The sequence below is a fragment of the Aulonocara sp. 'chitande type north' Nkhata Bay genome, linkage group LG15 (genome assembly GCF_057382095.1).
Source record: "Aulonocara sp. 'chitande type north' Nkhata Bay isolate Kocher_YH1m ecotype deep benthic linkage group LG15, A_spYH_male_GT1.1, whole genome shotgun sequence".
Lineage (NCBI taxonomy): Eukaryota > Metazoa > Chordata > Actinopteri > Cichliformes > Cichlidae > Aulonocara > Aulonocara sp. 'chitande type north' Nkhata Bay.
Window position 1 is genome coordinate 22085373 of NC_141358.1, and position 19442 is coordinate 22104814.

Consider the following 19442-nt stretch of genomic DNA (forward strand, 5'->3'; position numbering starts at 1 on the left):
TAAGCAATGGTTTAACAAATTTGCAGTGCAAGTCACTCTTTACTAACACATTGTAGATCAGTTTATCTACAATGACACATGATTTTTGAAGTTTTGTGTGTGAGGGTTTAGTCTCTCACACCTTACCCTTTCCTCTCCAGTATCACAACAGTATGACTCCAAAGTACGGTTCAGTAAACAAACAAGGACTCTAATGTCAGAACAGAAAGATGCAGTTGGAAGATAATTGATTGTGTTTTTATGACGTGTAGTAAACTATACCCCTCTTCTTCTTCTATGTTGTTGTTCTTGTGTGTGTGTGTGTGTGTGTATACCTTAGAAGTCAAAGTATACTAATACTTTTGTAAGTATTAGTCATACTTACAAAAACATTAAGCGTCTTCCCCCACCCTCAAAGACAGACAAAAAAAGGTTTTTGCACGTACCACTTTTCCACGACACCACACAGCCAGCCTGAATGCATTTTAGATGCATCCTGAAGCGAAATCAGTTTAGTTGCAAAACTCATTGACAAACCAATGGCCATTTTTTTCAATTTCCATTAGTCTAACTACAATACTGAAGATATAAACCTTTGTGGATCCTTGAGCTGTTAAATGAGCTTTGAAGTATTAAAATAATTTACATAGTGAGAAACTTGTTCTTAATCAAGTGGCCAATTTAGACATGACCTTTGCCAGTACTGAGTCAGGATGAGCTCACAACCAATCATCCGTAACTACAACGACAAGATCCAAACAAGACATTAAATTATGTTACTAAAAATTCTGAAATAATTTGTGGGTATTAAATGAAATCAACCACAAAGAGAAACATCCTTTTTCATTATTTATTTCTCCACATGACACAGAAGTCGTTCAACACTTTACAAACATCCGTTTGGATTTTGATTTTAAAAAAAGTTTATGTCAACAGTGTAAGAAATTACTGATAGTTACAGAGATTACCCCAAAATCATCAAAGACTGTGCTCTGAGGATATTTGTGCGTTTCCACTTGCAGTTAATGCAACACATTTGAAGAAAGGGAAACAACCATTTCATACAAGCAAGGATGTCACGACTCTGAAACAGACTGAAATCATGATACAAACATGTGCAGTAAGTCGTATCGTACCATTATACTCATGTAGAGCTGGAATGATGAAGGTTTTCCGGTAACCTAGAAATATATTAGAGACACTTAGTTTTGCTTTTGCTCATTTTAAAACAAAATATCAATCGGATTGTTTGGTGTAGTAAAAATATTTTTTTCTCTGTATTTTGTTAGAAATTTTCTTTTGAAAAACCTCGAGGCGTAAACCACCATTGCTGGTTTTCAGAGGACTGTGCCAACCCAAACAAACATCTGATGAAGCTGGTCCAGTAAATTGGTCTAAACGTAAAAATGCATTCAGGATTTATCTTCTTTGACATCCTCATTGGTCCCTTTAAACATCATTAATCAGATGCAGCAGCTGCAAATTATATATATATGTAAAAGAGACATCGATAGCAGCACCCACTTCCTATTTCTTCCCTTTGCTCCTCGATTTGGCTCATCGATGCACAAACACTGATCATCTCTTAACCATTTCAAACAAGACAGATTCTGGTTCTATATGTTAATTATGTTAATGGTTTTAAGACATGTAAAAATAAAGGAATCTTGAAATACAGCAGGAAAGAAAACAAGTAAACATTTGTGTGACTGGAGAAAAAAAAAGTTCTGTGTTACAGCAGCATGTTATAAACTTTAACTCAGTATTAAATCTAGTATTTAAACCTACTTGCACCCCTCGGGGGCAGGAAATGAGAAATGTATAGATTTCAGAAAAGATACATTTTTGTTTCTCTGACAGTTTGTAGGACAAAGAAGCAGCACACTGTCACAATCAGCAGGGCTGATTGTGTGTAGAGTGAAGGGTGGACCCAAATGCAGACGGAAACAAAAGGCAAAATGCAAGGCTAACAATAAACTAAACTGGGTGAGCTAAATTAACTTAAAAACCTACAACAGGAACATGGACTTGACGCGAGGAGACTTGACGCAACTTCTTGGCTTGCAAACAAAGCAGACGATCTGACAATGACACACTGAAAACACAGGACTTAAATACACAGGAGGTGATTAGGGGAAGTGGGAACACATGGAGGAACAGCTGACTGACATGAACCTAATGACAGGACGGGGGAAGTGAAACTAAATACAATGAACAAAGAACACACGACTCCTTCAAAATAAAACAGGAAACACTGAAACTAGACATGACAACACAAGCTTAACAGACCTAACACGTGATGAACGATACAAGAACTCAAACATAGAAACCAAGGAAACAATAATTAATAACTGCCTTTCCTTAACTAAAGCTAAATAGGAATGACACAAACTAATCACATATCTAAAATGAGACAAATACAAAATGAACTCAGAGCGCTGGGTCAGAGACCCAGCCTGTGACACACACTGAGTTATCGGCCCAGTACGGTGGCCAGCAGGGCCATTCGGATGTACATGCCATTCTCCGCCTGACGGAAATATGCCGCCCTCGGGTCTGTGTCCACCTCCACACTGAGAGAGAAATAACAAAGAGAAACAGATCATTAGTCCACTTAATCAACACAATAGCAAATAATGTAAGGTGGGTTAAAATAAAATTCAGTTCAAATTTAAGTTAGTTAAAAGAAATCGTACTGAAATTAGACATTGTACACAAAACGTTACATTTTTGCAGCCCATTTAAGGGCTCAAGCAACATTTAAACAACACAGCTGGAACTGATATTGTTGTCAGACATTTGACTGAGCGCGTCTCACCTGATTTCATTGACTCTGGGCAGCGGGTGCATCACCACCATCTTCTGTTTGGCTCCAGTCATGATGTGAGGAGTGAGGACAAACTGACCAAAACACTGAGAGAAACAACAGAGTCACAGTTAAAGATCAAAAATACTCCGGGATCATCCAGTCACATGAGACCTGAGCTGATTGGTTCTGTCTGCACCTATGAATGCTTAGCTAAAGGGTTCCACTTCCATATTTCCCCACACGCTTACATCTGTAGAGGGGTGAGGGAACGCCTTCTTTCTCGCATATCTTCTTGTTTTCTTAAGACAATTCTATTTAATAGTTTTGCCTCTAGAAATATTTCATTTGGAAAGAACTTTGTGACGAATAACTGAACAAATCAGCTGCTTTCCACTAAAGATGAACTCCAAATGCAGACAAACCCCAGCTTCACCAGATGGAGTCAGTGGAGTTTGCAGTGCAGAATAGTGGATTAGGGAAAATGTCACCATGAGACCAACTGAACGATATCAAAAACGATTACCGGGCCAGCATGAGGCAGGAAGCACCAGGCCTAACTACAGATGCGCTGTGAGTATATGCAAGTATCTGTGTCACAAAATAAAACCAGTCGGTGAAATGAAACTTACGGCTTTGTACTCCTCCTCAGATGCAAACCTCTCCTTCTGGATCCTCGTCATGTAGAGGACGTCGGTGTCAGGCAGAGCCTCCTCGATGCTGTCAAACTCCTCCTGCAAACAAACATGTTTTTTAAATTAGCAGTTTTTAGTACATATTTGTGAAAACTCCTCTTTGCTGTGTAACCATGTTTAGTCCTCACCTGTTTGATGCCCTTTGAGGCCACGTAGCTGACGATCTCTGCTGGCATGTGGAGGTTTTTGGGAGCCACGTAACGCAGAGTGATGCGGTACTGGGTCAGCAGTTTGGCGAGGGAATGAACCGTTCGGCCATGTTTCAGATGTCCAACCATCGTTATCTGACAGACGCCACAGTTTTAACATGTTTTCATGTAAAGTTTTATTCTGGCTGAAGATTAAATTAAAAAGGAATCATGTCGCTCACCGTCATGCCGTTGACCGTTCCCAGCTCCTCTCTGATGGTGAAGACGTCCAACAGGGCCTGAGTGGGATGCTCCCCGACACCGTCGCCAGCATTGATCAGCGGCTTACGGCACTGACGGGACGCGCTCTGAGAATTGATTTGATTTTGATTTTATTGATTAGCATTCAAATTCAAATCTCAGTGAAAACAGTGAAAAAAAAACAAAAACAAAAAAACAGTGAAAACAGAACAAAAATCTACCATAAAGAAAGAAAGCATGAGACAAGGCTAATCAAAAGGTATTGGCTGAAGCATTTGCTTATTACGCCAACCCTTTTCACAAAATATCTTTTTGTATGCAGCTCCTGTACACAGGGCTTGAAGAAAATAATAAAACAAAGCAAAAACCAAACAAACAAAAAAAAAAAACCAAAGAAAAAAAAACTTTCCACCTTAGATAAGTAACTACATCAAAGCAAAAGAATCAAGAGGTTGTTTTTTTTTCTCCTTTTTGCTCTTTTCATTCTTGATTTATATATTTTTCTATTACTCTATTTTTAAACATGTTTTTAAACAAGGAAAATGAACTACACCTTTTTAAATCACTGTCATAACTATTCCACAGGTTAACTCCTCTAACAGAAACACATCTCTGCTTTATATTTGTCCTTATCTTGTTTTTTTTAAAGAAATCTGTTCCCCTTAAGTCATATTGACTCTCTCTGACTTTGAACAGCTTCTGAGTACTGGGGCAAAGCAAGTTATTTTGTGCTTTATACATTATCTGTGCCATTTTATATTCAACTAAATCATAAAATTTCAGGGTATTCAGATTAATAAACAAAATGTTAGTTGGTTCTATATAGTTTGATTGGTTTATAATTCTTATAGCTTTTTTTTGTAACTTGAAAATATGAAGAGTGTTCGTTTTATATGCATTACCCCATATCTCCAGACAGTAAGTCATATATGGAAGCAACAGAGTACAATAAAGTGTGTATAATGATTTTTTGTTCAGGACATGCTTTGTTTTATAGAGAATAGCAATGGTTTTTGACATTTTTGTTTTCACGTGGTTTATATGAGACTTCCAACTCAGCTTATCATCAATTATCACTCCAAGAAATTTATTTTCGTACACTCTTTCAATTTCAATTCCATTAACCCTTATTTTAGATACATTTTTCATTTGTCTAGTGCCAAAAATAATCAATTTTGTTTTCTTTATATTTAATGATAACTTATTTACATCAAACCAGTTTTTTAATATATTTAACTCCTTTTCCGCTGTAGTCAGAAGCTGTTCTAAGTTTTTAGCTGAGCAGTACAGAGTGGTATCATCAGCAAACAATACGAAGGAGGAGTCACGTGCGTAAGATATTAAAAACTCATCTTCAAACTAAACAAGCATCAAAACACACACAACAGGGTGCTGCTGCAGTTACTTTTATGACCAATTAGTCTTTATTTTCTGTTATGTAAAGAAAACTTTTAATAAAAAAAAGTATCCATCTAAAATCCACCTCTACTGCTCCAGGTGTTGGGTGACGCAGCACGAGGACGTCAGCGTAGCCACTCATGATCTGGACAGAGTCCGCCAGCGATTCTCCCTTCAGCGAGGAGGAAGTGGCCTCGCTGGAATGGACGACGGAGCCGCCCAAACGCTGCATGGCCGCTGCGAAGGAACTGCTGGTGCGAGTGCTGACCTCATAGAATATGGAGGCCATTACTTTACCCTGAACAGGAAGGCATGAGGAATGAGGGATTACTTTAAGGTACCTCATCATTCTATAACTTTGGTCATGTTTGATACGAACATCCACCATTGTAACAGCACATAACTGAAATTAGTGAATAGTGCAGTAACATGAGGCACGTTTAGGAGATACCTTGAGTATTTCCAGGCTTCGTTCCTTCTGAACCATCAAACGTAAAGTGTGAGCAACATTGGGAGAAACCCTCGAGGTAAAACAAAAAACTGCTGTTCCAAAGCATTCTGGGAGCTGTAATACCAGGTGGCAGGCCGGGATCAGAGGCACGGTGGATGCGGGACGGCAGCAGGTAGCGGCTTTCTCCACCAATGCGTCGTGGGCTCGCAGCTCGAGTCCGCACTCCATCCCGGGGTGGAGTTGGACGCTGACGCTCAGGAGTCTGATGGAGCAGAATTAATGTAAACAAAACACATGAAGTAATCCCCACATAGAGGAGTTCAAGAAACACTCAAAACAGTTCTAAGTACAGGCTTTAAATGTTTTTGTTTGTAATTAAACTCTGTTAGCTGTACGTTCAAATTCTGTGAACTTTTTAGATGTCATCTACGCTCATAAGAAAGAAGACCGGGGATATAAGCACCGGAAAAGAGCTTCCTCCAAACGGTGGTGTCTAAGACCTCTTTCTTAGAAATAAAGTGAGGAGCTGCTATTCCTCCACATTTCAAAAGGAACAAGTTGATACCTGCTGTTTGCCTCCTACCAGACATTTCAGGCATGGAAGAAACACCAACTTTAATCACTGATCTGAACCTCTCGATTTTGCTTGCTGTGTCTTTTACAGCATTTTAAACTAATTACATCTAAGAAGTTCTTTTATTCAATTTGTTGAATGAAATTCTAGTGTTTTCTTTCAGTTACGTTTACTTAGCATCAACTAGCCGATATCTGCTGCTGTGTGCACGTTCTTCATGGCTATGGCTGCTAAAGAAGTGTGTTAGTGTTGGCAGATAACTTCACTCTCTTCTTAAATCTGGTCAATTTTGGCTCCAAAAATAATCATGGTGGTGGCCAAAACACCAATGTGATGTAATATTATTGTAGAGTCTTTATCTTACAACAGAAAGCATGGAAGGCAGCTGCATTATTACCGCATTCACTTTTATTACCATTGGAGTTTCTTTGACAGGTTCTGGAGGATGGGTGGAAGAAGTGGGCCAAGTCTTCACATCCTCACCGTAACCTGGAGGCACGAGCACCTGAAGGAGACAGGACACGTACTTTATTAGATCAACTACATTTATTCTCTTTGTTTTCTTGTTCAAAAGCAAAATGCACGAATGCTGACCTGGCCGTCGATGTAGGCCACCTCTCCTCGCAGGACCACGCGGCGGACTTTACCTTTCACCTTCATACCTTCGAAAGGAGTCCACTTAGACTTAGTGAACTGCATGGCCTGAGGAATAACCCACTCCTGCTCGAGGTCCACCTGAAAGACACGTAATTGATAAATAATTAGGAACATATTTCATCAGAGTACAGATAGGCTGCTAATTACTGCATCAAAATAATGTCTCCTTAAAATGAATTCCCTTTAATTGTGTTTGTCTGTTTACCTCCACGTAGGTGTTTTCCTGAACGGGCAGGTTGAAGATCCTGCGTGGATTGTCATAAAGACGTCTGGTAATATCATCCAGAGTCAGACGTCCATCACTGACGGCGGTGAGCAGCAGAGGCAGCATTGTTTCCAGACCGGGGTAACCAGGAGGAGGACGCTCACTGTTCTTCTCGTCTACAGAGTGAGGAGCTAGCAAAACAAAACAAAAACCGTACAGTTCAGGAAGGTCGAAGACAAGTCTGTCTGCATGATCGGTGACAGAAAATGAATGCTCTCTGACCGTGGTCTGTAGCAAAGCAGTCGATAATGTCCAGATTTTCCCAGAGTGTCTCCATGTCCTCGCGTGTTCCCAGCATGGGTCGAACCTGCGCTCGACCGTCGCCGATCTGCGCCACATTGTCCTCACATAGGAAGAGGTGGTGAGGGGCGACCTCGCATGTGACCTGGATGCCCTTCTGCTTTGCAGCTCGGATTATCAGGATCTGAAAACCATTAAGAAGTATTAAAACTGTAGGAAAGAATCCAAAAAATTAAGATAAGATGCACTTTAACAGCCGAAGCACCAAACACCAAATAGCACCGAGGCTCCAACTGCTCAACCAGGTTCAAAGGTTCAGCAGCAACCAAGATGGCGGCGCGCAGACGCAGCGGCCCGGAGCTCCTACACTTTTGCACTTTTGGTGGTACTGTGTATTATTTCACACAGTCTGGGGTTACTTCAATACAACAGAGATGATCTACTACAACTAAGCCGTGGAGATCTTCAACTAACATCCGAGTATCTCATCCCCCCGGAGATCGTTAAGCAACCCCCGGGGCTACCCGCAACAGCAAGCCGCAGGAGGAGACGTTGCGAGCGGAGGCAGAAGAGAGGCAAGCGGGGAGGCCTGTGGGCACGGCTAAAGACTAGTCCGTTTAAACCACCACTCCCGATCATATTCCTCTCCAACGCCCGTTCAATCCGTTACAAACTGGATGAAATACGACTGCAGATCGCCACTCGACGGACTTTTAATAACTGTTCGTGCATGATTTTCACTGAAACCTGGCTGGACAGCGCCATTCCCGATGCGGCTATCAATCTAGCAGGCCGCACCGCCTATCGAGCCGACAGGTCTGCGGACTCGGGTAAGAAGACTGGCGGGGGGCTGTGCATCTATATTAACAACCTTTGGTGCACGAACGTCACGGTAACGGAAAAACTGTGCAGTACGGAGGTAGAACTGTTGGTGTTAAAGTGCCGTCCATTCTATCTCCCTCGGGAATTTTCTGCCGTTTACATCTGCGCTGTTTACATTCCACCAGATGCTAATGCTAAGCTAGCGTTAGCACAATTGAGCAGCAGCATCAATAACAGCCTGGTAGCACACCCGGACAGTGTCTTTATTGCGGCTGGGGATTTTAACCACGCGGACCTGAAATCTGTACTTCACAATTTCCACCGTAATGTGAAGTGTGCTACCAGAGGAGATAGAACGTTGGACCAGGTGTACACCAACATGGCGAATGCGTACAGAGCCCAGGCTTATCCCCACCTGGGTCAGACCATCTCTCCCTTCTGCTACACCCAATATACACACAAAAGATCAAGAGCACTGGGATTACAACCAAAACCGTGAGAACATGGCCGCAGGATGCTATTCCGATGCTTCAGGACTGTTTCCACTGCACAGACTGGGATGTATTCAAGGTGCAGGACACTGACAATCGTGTCGCATTGGACAGTTACACCTCCACTGTCTTGGACTACATCTGTTTCTGTGTGGACAATGTAACAACTTGGAAACGATTCCGTGTGTTCCCTAATAATCCACCCTGGATGACACACGGAGTTCAACAACTTATTCGAACAAGGAACAACGCTTTCAAATCCGGGGACCAGGAGGCATACAGTGCTGCCAGGGCCAACCTGAGAAGAGGCATCAAGACTGCCAAGCAGCAGCACAGGAGGCGTATCGAGGCCAGGTTTGAGAACAACACCCAGGTTTGAGAACAACACAAACCCAAGGCAGGTCTGGGAGGGCATCAGGGCTATCACGGACTACAAAAGAAGAACACCATCACCCTCAGCCGACAGTTCTACTCTGGCTGAGGATCTAAATCTCTTTTATGCCCGTTTTGACAGGGAGAACACCGACCCTGTCCTGTCCCCTCTCCCCTCAACCGACCCTGCTCCGGTCCTGAGCACTCATGAGCTGAGGCGTGTGTTCCGGAGCATTAACACCAGGAAGGCGGCCGGGCCGGATGGAGTGCTGGGCCGGGTGCTAAAAGACCTGGCGGACGTCTTCACCTCTATATATAACACCTCGTTGTCCTGTTCACTGGTACCATCCTGTTTCAAAGCAGCAACCATCGTTCCCATCCCAAAACAGTCAAATGTCACATGTCTGAACGATTTCAGACCTGTGGCACTCACCCCCATTCCCGCCAAATGCCTGGAGAGACTGGTCATTAAACACATCAGAGCTGCTTTTCCACCATCCCTGGACTCGCACCAGTTTGCATACAGGGAGAACCGGTCAACCGAGGATGCGATCGCCACAGTGCTGCACACATTACTGAAGCACTTGGAACACAGGAATACCTATGCACAGCTCCTCTTTGTAGACTACAGCTCGGCTTTTAATACCATCCGGCCATACAAACTACGTCCCAAACTCCACCAACTGGGACTTAACTCCTCTCTGTGCAACTGGATTGTGGACTTCCTCACTAACCGTAGACAGAGTGTCAGAGTGGGTAAGAACACCTCTTCCACCCTTGTGGTCAACACCGGTGCCCCTCAGGGGTGTGTTCTGAGCCCTCTGCTATACACTCTCTTCACCCATGACTGTATTTCCTCCTGCGCGTCCAATCTCATTGTTAAGTTTGCAGATGACACTACAGTGCTCGGACTTATATCCAACAATGATGAGACAAACTATAGGACAGAGGTGCAACAACTAGAGTCATGGTGCCACGACAATAACTTGGTCTTAAACACCAAAAAGACCAAGGAGATCATTGTAGATTTCCGGAAGAGGGGTCATAACAACCATCTGCCTCTCTTCATTGGCAGTGAGGCGGTGGAGAGGGTGAGCAGTTTTAAATTCTTGGGGGTAACTGTGACCGAGGACCTGTCCTGGGGCAACCATATCACCTCAGTTGTACGGAAGGCCCAACAGCGCCTCTACTACCTGAGGAGACTGCGGAGCGCACACGTTCCCAGATCTCTGATGTTGAACTTCTACAACTGTGCCATCAGCAGCGTTCTGACGTATGGATTTCTAGTGTGGTTCCCCAGCTGCACCAAGACCGATCAGCAAGCACTCCAGCGGGTGGTGAAGGAAGCTGGCAGAATTATTGGAACAAGTCTGCCAGAGATCAGTAATATCTTCCCCACTCGCTGTCTGAGGAGGGTGCACAGTATCCTGCGGGACCAACATCACCCTGCGCGCCACCTTTTCCATCTGCTGCCCTCAGGGAGAAGGTACAGGTCTATACAGGCCAGAACATCCAGACTGGCCAACAGCCTGTATCCACAGGCTGTGAGGCTCCTGAACTCTCTGCCCCCCTCTCACGGACAATAACCATATCCAACTTCTTAATAGCAATGAACTGGTCTGCATTGGTGCATCATATCTTTATTCTCTTCCCCCTCCTGCCCCCCCCTCTTTCTTAAATAGATAACTATCATATCTGATATCATATCTCACAGTACAATAATATTGAATGGGTTGCATTGTTGTATTTTGTCATGTTTCTCAGGTCTTTGTCTGAATTTCTATGAACATTATTGCTAAGGATTGTCTTATTGCATTGGAGTCACACTGGGTTAAATATGTACACTTGGGTTTTAAGGGGTATTTATTATTTTCTTCTTTTTTTTGGGTTGTATGGAAGCCCCAAACGCAATTTCATTGTTCTTGACAATGACAATAAATAAATAAATACTAAATACTCAACCAGACCACCGACAGGTCTTGCACGCCACAGCCGCTCTATCACATGACGCATGCTGCTCCGACGTGCTAAGGTTATGAGCTGAGTTACGCCATGTCGCAAGTTTTGTTAAATGATTTTGTGATATTTAATGGATCTGATTACATTTTTTATTTCTCTTCGATATCCGATCCAGTAATTTAGGTCAGTGTCGGACCGATGCGTAATATCGGATCGGTCCATCTCTAATTCGTGGTAATCAGTGAAATTCGTATTGCAGACAACTTGGTGTGGTCCACCAAACTCCAGTAACTGGAGCAATCTGCTAGCAACCAAAGCGAGCACAAGAAGGTTTTCGGTGCAGTGCTATGTTTGTGACCAGTTTCACCTAGCAACATCCAAGTGGTTAAGGAACCCACATTTGTCACTAACAACTGGAGGTTGCCAGGGGATCACCAACCGGTCTCTAGTGTGATTGCGGTGTCAGTGATTAAACATCGGCAACAAAAAGTGAAATAACATCCCACAGACAGCCTGTCAAGTGCTGACTTCCCTGTGCCAAATATTTTGTTGTTTTAATTTATTTATCACAATTATTATTTATTTGTTAGTGATATTAAAGTGATTTATGTCTATATACTCCCGAAGGAAAAACAAATCACTATAAAGATATAAATGTAAAAAACAATATACATGTATATTTGTATATGTATATACCAAGATACCAAGTTATATACCAAACATTTTTGCTACTCCAAACAAAGTACATTTGACCAAAAAGTCCTAATTAAATAGAAGTAATTAGAAACCTGAGATAAAGTTTAAAGTATAGATTTGACTTTAGGTCAGTATAAGTTTAAGTGGGGCGTGTAGGAGTGAAAGTTCTCCATGTACTGTATGTGTAAATCTATAAGGCCGATAGGTGATGTAACAGCCCAGCTAGCATTTCTCCAGCAGCTACACTCATCCACTTACCCGCTCATTTCACACAGCAGCGTCCTCCCCCTCCTCACCCTTCCCTCGGTCACCACGCCTGTGTTTTCTGGCTGGCCAATGCACTGACCTACTTTTGCTGTTGTCGTTTCACATACGCACGGTCACATATACGCTCTTCTTGCTGCCACATACCTTGCTGTTTCTCGTCCGTTAGAAATGAAATCACTGGAACTCAAGAATAAATTTAAACACCAGGCTGCGCAAAAGGTTAAAAGAGAAGAATCTTAATTTATTTTTTTTCTTTTGATTTTTGTCCAATTTCAATATTATAGAAAAATGCCACAGGTGGATAAAAAGCCAATGCAGGAAAAAAGAGGATCATGAATTTACTTTCACAGTTTAATCTATAACCATTTACTTAAATTTAACTGGCTGTTGTTTTGTTTTTTTTGTTTTGTTTTTAAAAAAAAACAATCTTTTTTTTTTATAAATAAGCAGTGTTAAAAAGTATAAATAAATCAATTTGATTGCAAAAAAGCAACACCATGGTAAAATGCATTACAAATATATTAACACTGAAACCAAAGGTCAGAGCTGAAAGCATGATTCAGATTCGATTTAAGCTAATTTTATTTTAATCTGCATTAATTGAAAATTACAAAAATGTCAAATGTCGTATTTACTTTTTTTTTTTTATATTCTTTATTTCTACAATATTACCTCACAAAGATGATTACAGGCATTAATTAACACAGTTTACAAGAGAAAAACGAAACAAAACGAGAAGGAAGAAAGACAGTGAGAAAGAAAGAGAAAAAAAAAAGGAAAAAAATTATATATACGGTATATAAAATAAAAGGAGAAAGCTCTGTCGGGAGTAAGCAAATTAACTAAATTGGTGGTTTCAAGCTTTAAAGAGAAAATTCGGTTTATAGGTATTAACGTATTGGACCCACTTATCCCAACACAGATGGAACCAGGCCATCCTGTCATTAACATGAGCTGTTACTTCCTCCATCCTATATATCTCTAACGTAATTTCCCACCATAATGACAAAGTCGGTATGTCTTGCGAGGACCATTTCTTTGTTATACATTTCTTACTTGCAACCAATAAAGCTCTTAACAGACATATGTCATTTTTGGACCAGTTCTGCGGTATACAGCCAAAAAAAATTGTCTTCATATCCTGAGGGAATGTACAGTTAAAAATGCCTTGTAATATACCATGAATGTCTTTCCAGTAAGTCCGTAGCACAGGACAGTCCCACATAATATGGGTGTGATGGGCTCCTTGGTATCCACAGTTTCTCCAGCACACGGGAGGATTCCCATCATAGTGAGCCTTTTGACATGGAGTGATAAAGAACCTTATCAGAGTTTTCCATCCGAACTCCCTCCAGCTTTTGGAGGAAGTACTCCTCCATTGCCATTCCCACATCTGAGTCCATTCTTCCCTAGAAATACACATCCCTCCCTCCTTTTCCCATAACATCTTCACATAACTGTCATCGAAGACCCCTCCACAAATGTCGTATTTACAAGGGCTTAAATAGCAACAGCATTTTTTTTAACTGAGGGAGGAAAAACATTAAAAATATAATAATCACAAGGTCTAAAATCACCTTAAAAGTTGTAAATGCCAGCATTGAATGTAGATGTATGTATTGATGTATGTTTCTTTGGCATCAACAGCAATAAAGCAGAGGTACGAGATGCTTTACAAAATGTACAAAATAGTTTAAATAGCAACATTCAAATAACTTGTTTAACACTTTCTATCCTAACTCTTTCATACAACTTTATCACAAATAAAAAATAAACAAAACTTAGTCTACTTTATTTATTCAATAATGCTGCTATCAATAAAATGTGATTTGTGCTTTAAATATATCACCAGCCTTCCAACAGTCTAATTTGTGCTCCGTTAAAGATCATGTGTTTCTCCTTCATTGCAATCTACGTTACTCTGCTGGATCTCCTGTGTAATGTGTCTGAGCACATTGTGTTGGGTCCAACCAGCTTTCTGTTTGTTTCTTTGTCTCTATTGCTGTCAGTCACAACCAACGGTTCGAGTCACTCATTATTGTGTAATAACTGCATATTTAGCCTACAGGGACAATTATAGTTTTCTCTTCTGCTTCTGGAGGGGTGCTGATAATTGCTTGTACATCATGGGTGATTTTGTTTAAAGAATGTCTGTGTTCTAGGTGTGAGAGTTACACATATTGACGGGGCCGGGTTATGTTAAAAAGTATAAATTGTTATACTTTGTTCATTGGTTCAAAGGTACCCCACACTTCTTTTTTGTTTGCTTGTTTGTTCTGGTGTATTTTTCATTTGAACTGTTATTCTGCCAGAGTACTCATATTTACAAGATGGCATTGAACGCCCCATTGGTGTGTCAGGAAAACTCTTTTGTACGTATGTTCCCTGAAGGGGATTGGAGTCGTTCTTTTTCCACCGCAGCAAAGGGCTAGGAGTTGGAGAGGAGCTGCTGTATGTTTTTGTTATGATCTGATTGTGAAATAAAGCATATGCAGTGAGAAAGCAACTCCAGGAGTCATCCCTGCCTTAAAGCTGCAACATAGGGCTGCCACAAACGATTATTTTGATAGTCGACTAGTCACCGATTATTTTTGCGATTAGTCGACTAATCAAATCCATTGGACATAAAACGTACAGCTTATTGCACCAGCAGCATCTGCTCTTATATAACTATCATTAGCTTACAGCTTTAAGTGTTTAAGGTGCTAACTAAAAAGACAAGATGACAGTTTATTAAATTTTAATGAAATCTGCAGATTGTTTCGGTGGAGTTTAATAAACTCCTTGCCATCTAAAATATAACAGGACACCGGAGTAAATTCTCGAGCATCTCACACTTCTGATAATCAGCTGTCTGCTTGACGTTTATTCAGCTGTGTAAAAACTATAACTTTAATCTCAGCCAAACCGATTTACTCAGGAACAAATAAAATACTAAAAAAAAAGCCAAACAATAACATTTTTCAGTTATCTAAGTGACTTATATATCATGTTTAACCTGAGTAGCGAAAGACGGCAGTGGGTTTGTAAACGATTTGCCGGGAGTCCGCTGTTCTCACGGCTCTAGTGACCTTGCCCCCGGCTAGCTATCGAGCTAGTGGGTAACAGATGTCTCCGAAAACGTTGGCGCGCTTTTGAAAATATGTGGTGTCTTGATAAACTGAGCACATATTTGAGGCTTACACAGCTACATTCTCGCCTGAAAATATGTTAAACATTTATTTTGTGACCCAGAAAGAATAATAAGAGTAATATTAAAACTAACTAGCTACCGCCATTGTTGGAAACTGAGCAGGGCTGCGCTATGAATTCTGGGACACAGCTTCTTCTTCTTCGGGGTTTAAGGGCAGCTGGCATCCTTGTACATGCAGTGCTGCCATCTTCTGTTTCAGTCCGTTATTACACTCTTAAATCCTACTACTCATTCCTGCGTCTTTTGGGATCTTACAAAGCTTCAAACGACGGGTCGACTATTAAATTAGTCGTCGACGATTTTAATAGTCGACGTAATCGTGACTAGTCGACTAATCGTGGCAGCCCTAGTGTGTTCTCATATGTATCTGTCCGTGGTTAACTTTATTTATTAACAAGACATTATTCAGGTGAAATAATGACACTCAGACAAGTTCTGTTAAAATAGCAACGTGCACGGGTGAGCGGCTCTCAGGAGACACTCACACCGAGTGCAGGCGATAGCTCTTTATTTATAAGACACATCGCGTATGCAAATACCTTCATATTCCTTTAATACATGTTCTTGCGAATAACTTCCTGTGACTGAGTGTGTGCACGTGTGTGTGTGGGGTCATATGAGTGTAGTCTAATTTCGGGAACTGCTGTTAGAGATTTAATCTCTTGTGGTTAGGTCGCTGTCTCTGGCCTTCATCAACATACAGAGTTAAAATGTCAGTGTGCACAAAAGTGAAAAAGCACAGCATATTTGTGAAATATATGAACACATCAATATGAGCTTATAGTAAACAGTAGTAAATAAACTTATATATGTTAAAAATCTCATGACAGTATCCATTAATCCATCAGTAATTGATTTTTTTTCTTCTCTTGTCATAATCTTTAAAAAAAAATGCCAATACTTTTTGCTGCCATGTACACATTTAAAAAAGTCTGCATTTTAAAAAGAGATGATAATGATAATAATAATAATAATAATAATAATAACAACAACAATAATAATCACATCTTCTTAAAGTTTTTTAAAGCTCTTCATGACATCTTTAAACTTTTATATTCACAACGAGGTAAATGTTGACCACTGACATCAACAGAAAGTTAGGCTAGTAATACTATGGCTGACACAAAGTTCATCCTTATTGATTACATTACTAAACATGGTGATATAGTAATGCCTTATTACTAAAGTGTTCTAAAGTTTTCCTTATATACTTGGCCATATTGATTAGTTTAGGACAATGTACTTCAAGTACAATGTAATTTAAATGTAACTTTTGCCAAGCAGAAACAGTGAATTGATTAATTTTTAACATGTCAGGTTGTCAATGGAAAATTGCATTTAGTAGTCAGTATAATCTTTTAGTGATATAAGTTTGCATATGGTAGAATACTGCATGTAGTTATTTGTATTAGGAAATATTCAACCATGTATACTTAGAGGCATATAATCAATTGTGTGTGATCTCTAGCAGGCTGCAGGCTTGGCGTGCACCCCCACATCCTGGGAGCATGGGAGAGGTCGTACCTTGTTTTATTGTTTTATGGCAGGATTAACGTAGCTATGTCTGTTTTAGTTTAAGTGCTTCTTTACATATAGATGAACTGCTGGACTTCCTCACCATGTTATTTAGGGTGAGGGGGAGACTACCCTTTCCTGACCAAGGATGTACCTTTTGTGCTTTTATGACCCTTTGATCAGCAGGACACACGCACGCACGCACGCACACACACACACTGAAGTATAAATAAAGACCGGGGCAGTTTCTTAGTGCGAGTCTCTCAGTAGGGAGCTGCCCTTGCTAGCAAGAACTCTGTGTGTTTCTCTTCTCTGAGTCTTTACTGAAGAAGTGTTTTAGAACATTTTCCCTAACACAGGTTTTGCTGCTTTTCTTTCTCACTTTAAAGTAAATGTCACGGCTTTCATGGTTAAAAATGTCAAAATCAAAACAAATATAGTTTCATTAGTGCTAGAGAATCAGTTTTCTGATGTTTTTAAAATCAGATAAGTACTGAAAAATCACCCAGAAAAGTAGTACTGATTTAAAAACAGCTGTTTTAATGTGAACTTCGCTTTGAGTCTTTGTCGGGTCTGTTTCTGCAGTGCGGAGAAGCGGAGACGGGAGCTGGAGTGCCGCTACATCGAGGAGCTGGCGGAGCTGTTGTCATCCAACATGGGCGACATTGCCAGTCTCAGCGTTAAGCCCGAAAAGTGCCACATCCTCAAGAGCACTGTGGACCAAATCCAGCAGATCAAACGGCGTGAGCAGGGTGAGGAAACACGTTTTCTGTACGGTGTCTCCACAATTTCTGTCAAATATTATGCTCTTTAATTTTCTTTATAATTTTCTGCGTAACTATAATGTAAACCAAAAAAATCATAAAACATTTTATGTAAATGTTTAAACAAGGTTTGCAGGAGTAAACCAGGGTATGCAAAAAATAAACCTCCACATCTGTAAGATTTGTCACCTCAAGTTTTCAGTTAAAGCATACATTCTTATCCTATCTCGACAGATGTGGGGAGGAAAGCCTTGGCTGTCTTTGTGAGGCCACTCATTGACATCGGTGCATTCCTAAGACTTAAGTTTAACCATCACAAAATATCTGATAAACTTTCACCTTCTCCCTGACCTGAACCGGTTTTGTAACCTTAACTGTAAAACCAAGCTTTTACCCTCAAACAGGGATTTGAAAGCTTGTCAAAGGAGTTTAGAAAATGTAACCACTCTGGTGGTCTAAAGCTGAACTTTTTTTTTTTTTTTAACGTTTCCCTTTGTTTACAGAGCAGTGCAAAGGCCGAAACTCAAGATTTAGTATGGTATCCACTAGGGGTGGGGGAAAAAATCGATACTGTGTAGTATCGTGATATTTTGTTTGCTAATAATGTATCGATACAGGGACAGCAGAAATCGATATTTTGTTACAAAAAAAGTTTTGTGGACTGGAACTCTGACTTCAGAGCATGTTGATCCTTTTTCTGAGCAAGAATCCTGACACTGTCCAAATGTGTTTAACTTGTTTTTTGGCAGCAATAAACATGACAGTTTACTTATTTTAATTTAAGACATGTTTTATTTTAATTAAGTTTAAAACTTTTTTATTTAATGTAAAATTATATTTTGTTTTAATTTACTTTCAAATTCTTCAGTTGCTGAAGGGGCTGCATAGTTTTCATATTGCATAGTTCAGAATAGCTATAATTGTACCAGATGGTTGCATTCAGTTAAGTTGGACTAGACTGTAATACAAACCGTTCAGTATGTCAACAATAAAACTGAAATGAGAGAAAGACTGAGTGTGAGACTTTGATATTAGATAAAATGAATATTGATAACGTTTACCTTCATGTACAGAATCTGAATATCGCAAAATATTTTTAAATTTTGCAATAATATCGTATCGTGCGTTAAGTATCGTGATAATATCGTATCGTGGGATATATGGTGATTCCCACCTCTAGTATCCACCCAATGCTTGGCCTGAAGGACTGAACCCATAGTGTGGGCCACAGCAGCTCGTTGAGCAGCCGGATGAGATTGTGTCTTGAAATCAACTGACATGTTCAAGCGCTACTCTAAATAGAATTACAAAAAAAAAAATGATAACAATAATGAAACTTTAGTGCAGGAACCAGATGCTCATCATCTGTTCCACATCCACCTTTTCCTTTTTTTTTTCTGCCTGTCCCATTTGGTTCTTTAGCCATCAGAATTGTTGTCTGAAGACCAACAAGGATACCCAATGGATTTACTTTGCCAAATGGATCATCGTGGCATTGCCGTATTGGTCCATTTGGTCGATCTTTGTTTTTATTATTTATTATATTTTATTTTCAGATGTTACAGACGGGACAGACATGAGTGAGGGATAGGAAAGGGAGAAAGAAAGAGGAAGGAAAGGAAAAACAGAAGGGGAGAGGGACAGTGAGAAAGGGGGGGAGAAAAAAAATAAAAATCTCCTGGATCACCTGTTGAGAGAAGAACACGAGGTTGTTTTTGTCTTTATCAAGATTCCCGCTTTTTCCATGTCTGCTATTACTGGACGGATTCCAGCTTTTGCTTCAGCAGACAGTGGGTATTGAGGTTTCATTGGCCTGTGGTTTGAGATGGTTTTAACTTTAATTGCATCAGCATTTTTTATTAGGCCCACGTCGGTCGGGCCTGTTGACCACAAAGTTTTTGGTAGGCTG

General features: G+C 40.5%; 1 protein-coding gene across 1 annotated transcript; it reads right to left on the reverse strand.

Annotated features, from left to right (window-relative positions):
• Window positions 1–1587: 1587 nt before the first annotated feature.
• On the reverse strand, window positions 1588–6937 carry LOC147313021 (multifunctional protein CAD-like). Its single transcript, XM_086264964.1, has 9 exons — window positions 6887–6937; window positions 6708–6797; window positions 5719–5980; window positions 5353–5565; window positions 3851–3976; window positions 3609–3764; window positions 3418–3519; window positions 2798–2892; window positions 1588–2552 (listed from the first exon to the last, which is right to left on the reverse strand). The coding sequence occupies exons 3-9, from the start codon at window positions 5944–5946 to the stop codon at window positions 2453–2455; spliced, it is 1020 nt and encodes a 339-aa protein (XP_086121090.1). The 5' UTR covers window positions 5947–5980; window positions 6708–6797; window positions 6887–6937; the 3' UTR covers window positions 1588–2452.
• Between the last annotated feature and the right edge of the window lie 12505 nt (window positions 6938–19442).

Bases quoted from the DNA above. Each gene is read 5' to 3' on its own strand.
- LOC147313021 (XM_086264964.1), bottom strand. From the start codon at position 5,946: ATGGAGTGCGGACTCGAGCTGCGAGCCCACGACGCATTGGTGGAGAAA. The intron at 3,977-5,352 runs GTGGATTTTAGA...ATCAATTCTCAG, and splicing joins CAACACCTGGAGCAGTAGAG to AGCGCGTCCCGTCAGTGCCG. The intron at 2,893-3,417 runs GTAAGTTTCATT...TGTTTCTCTCAG, and splicing joins CTGAGGAGGAGTACAAAGCC to TGTTTTGGTCAGTTTGTCCT.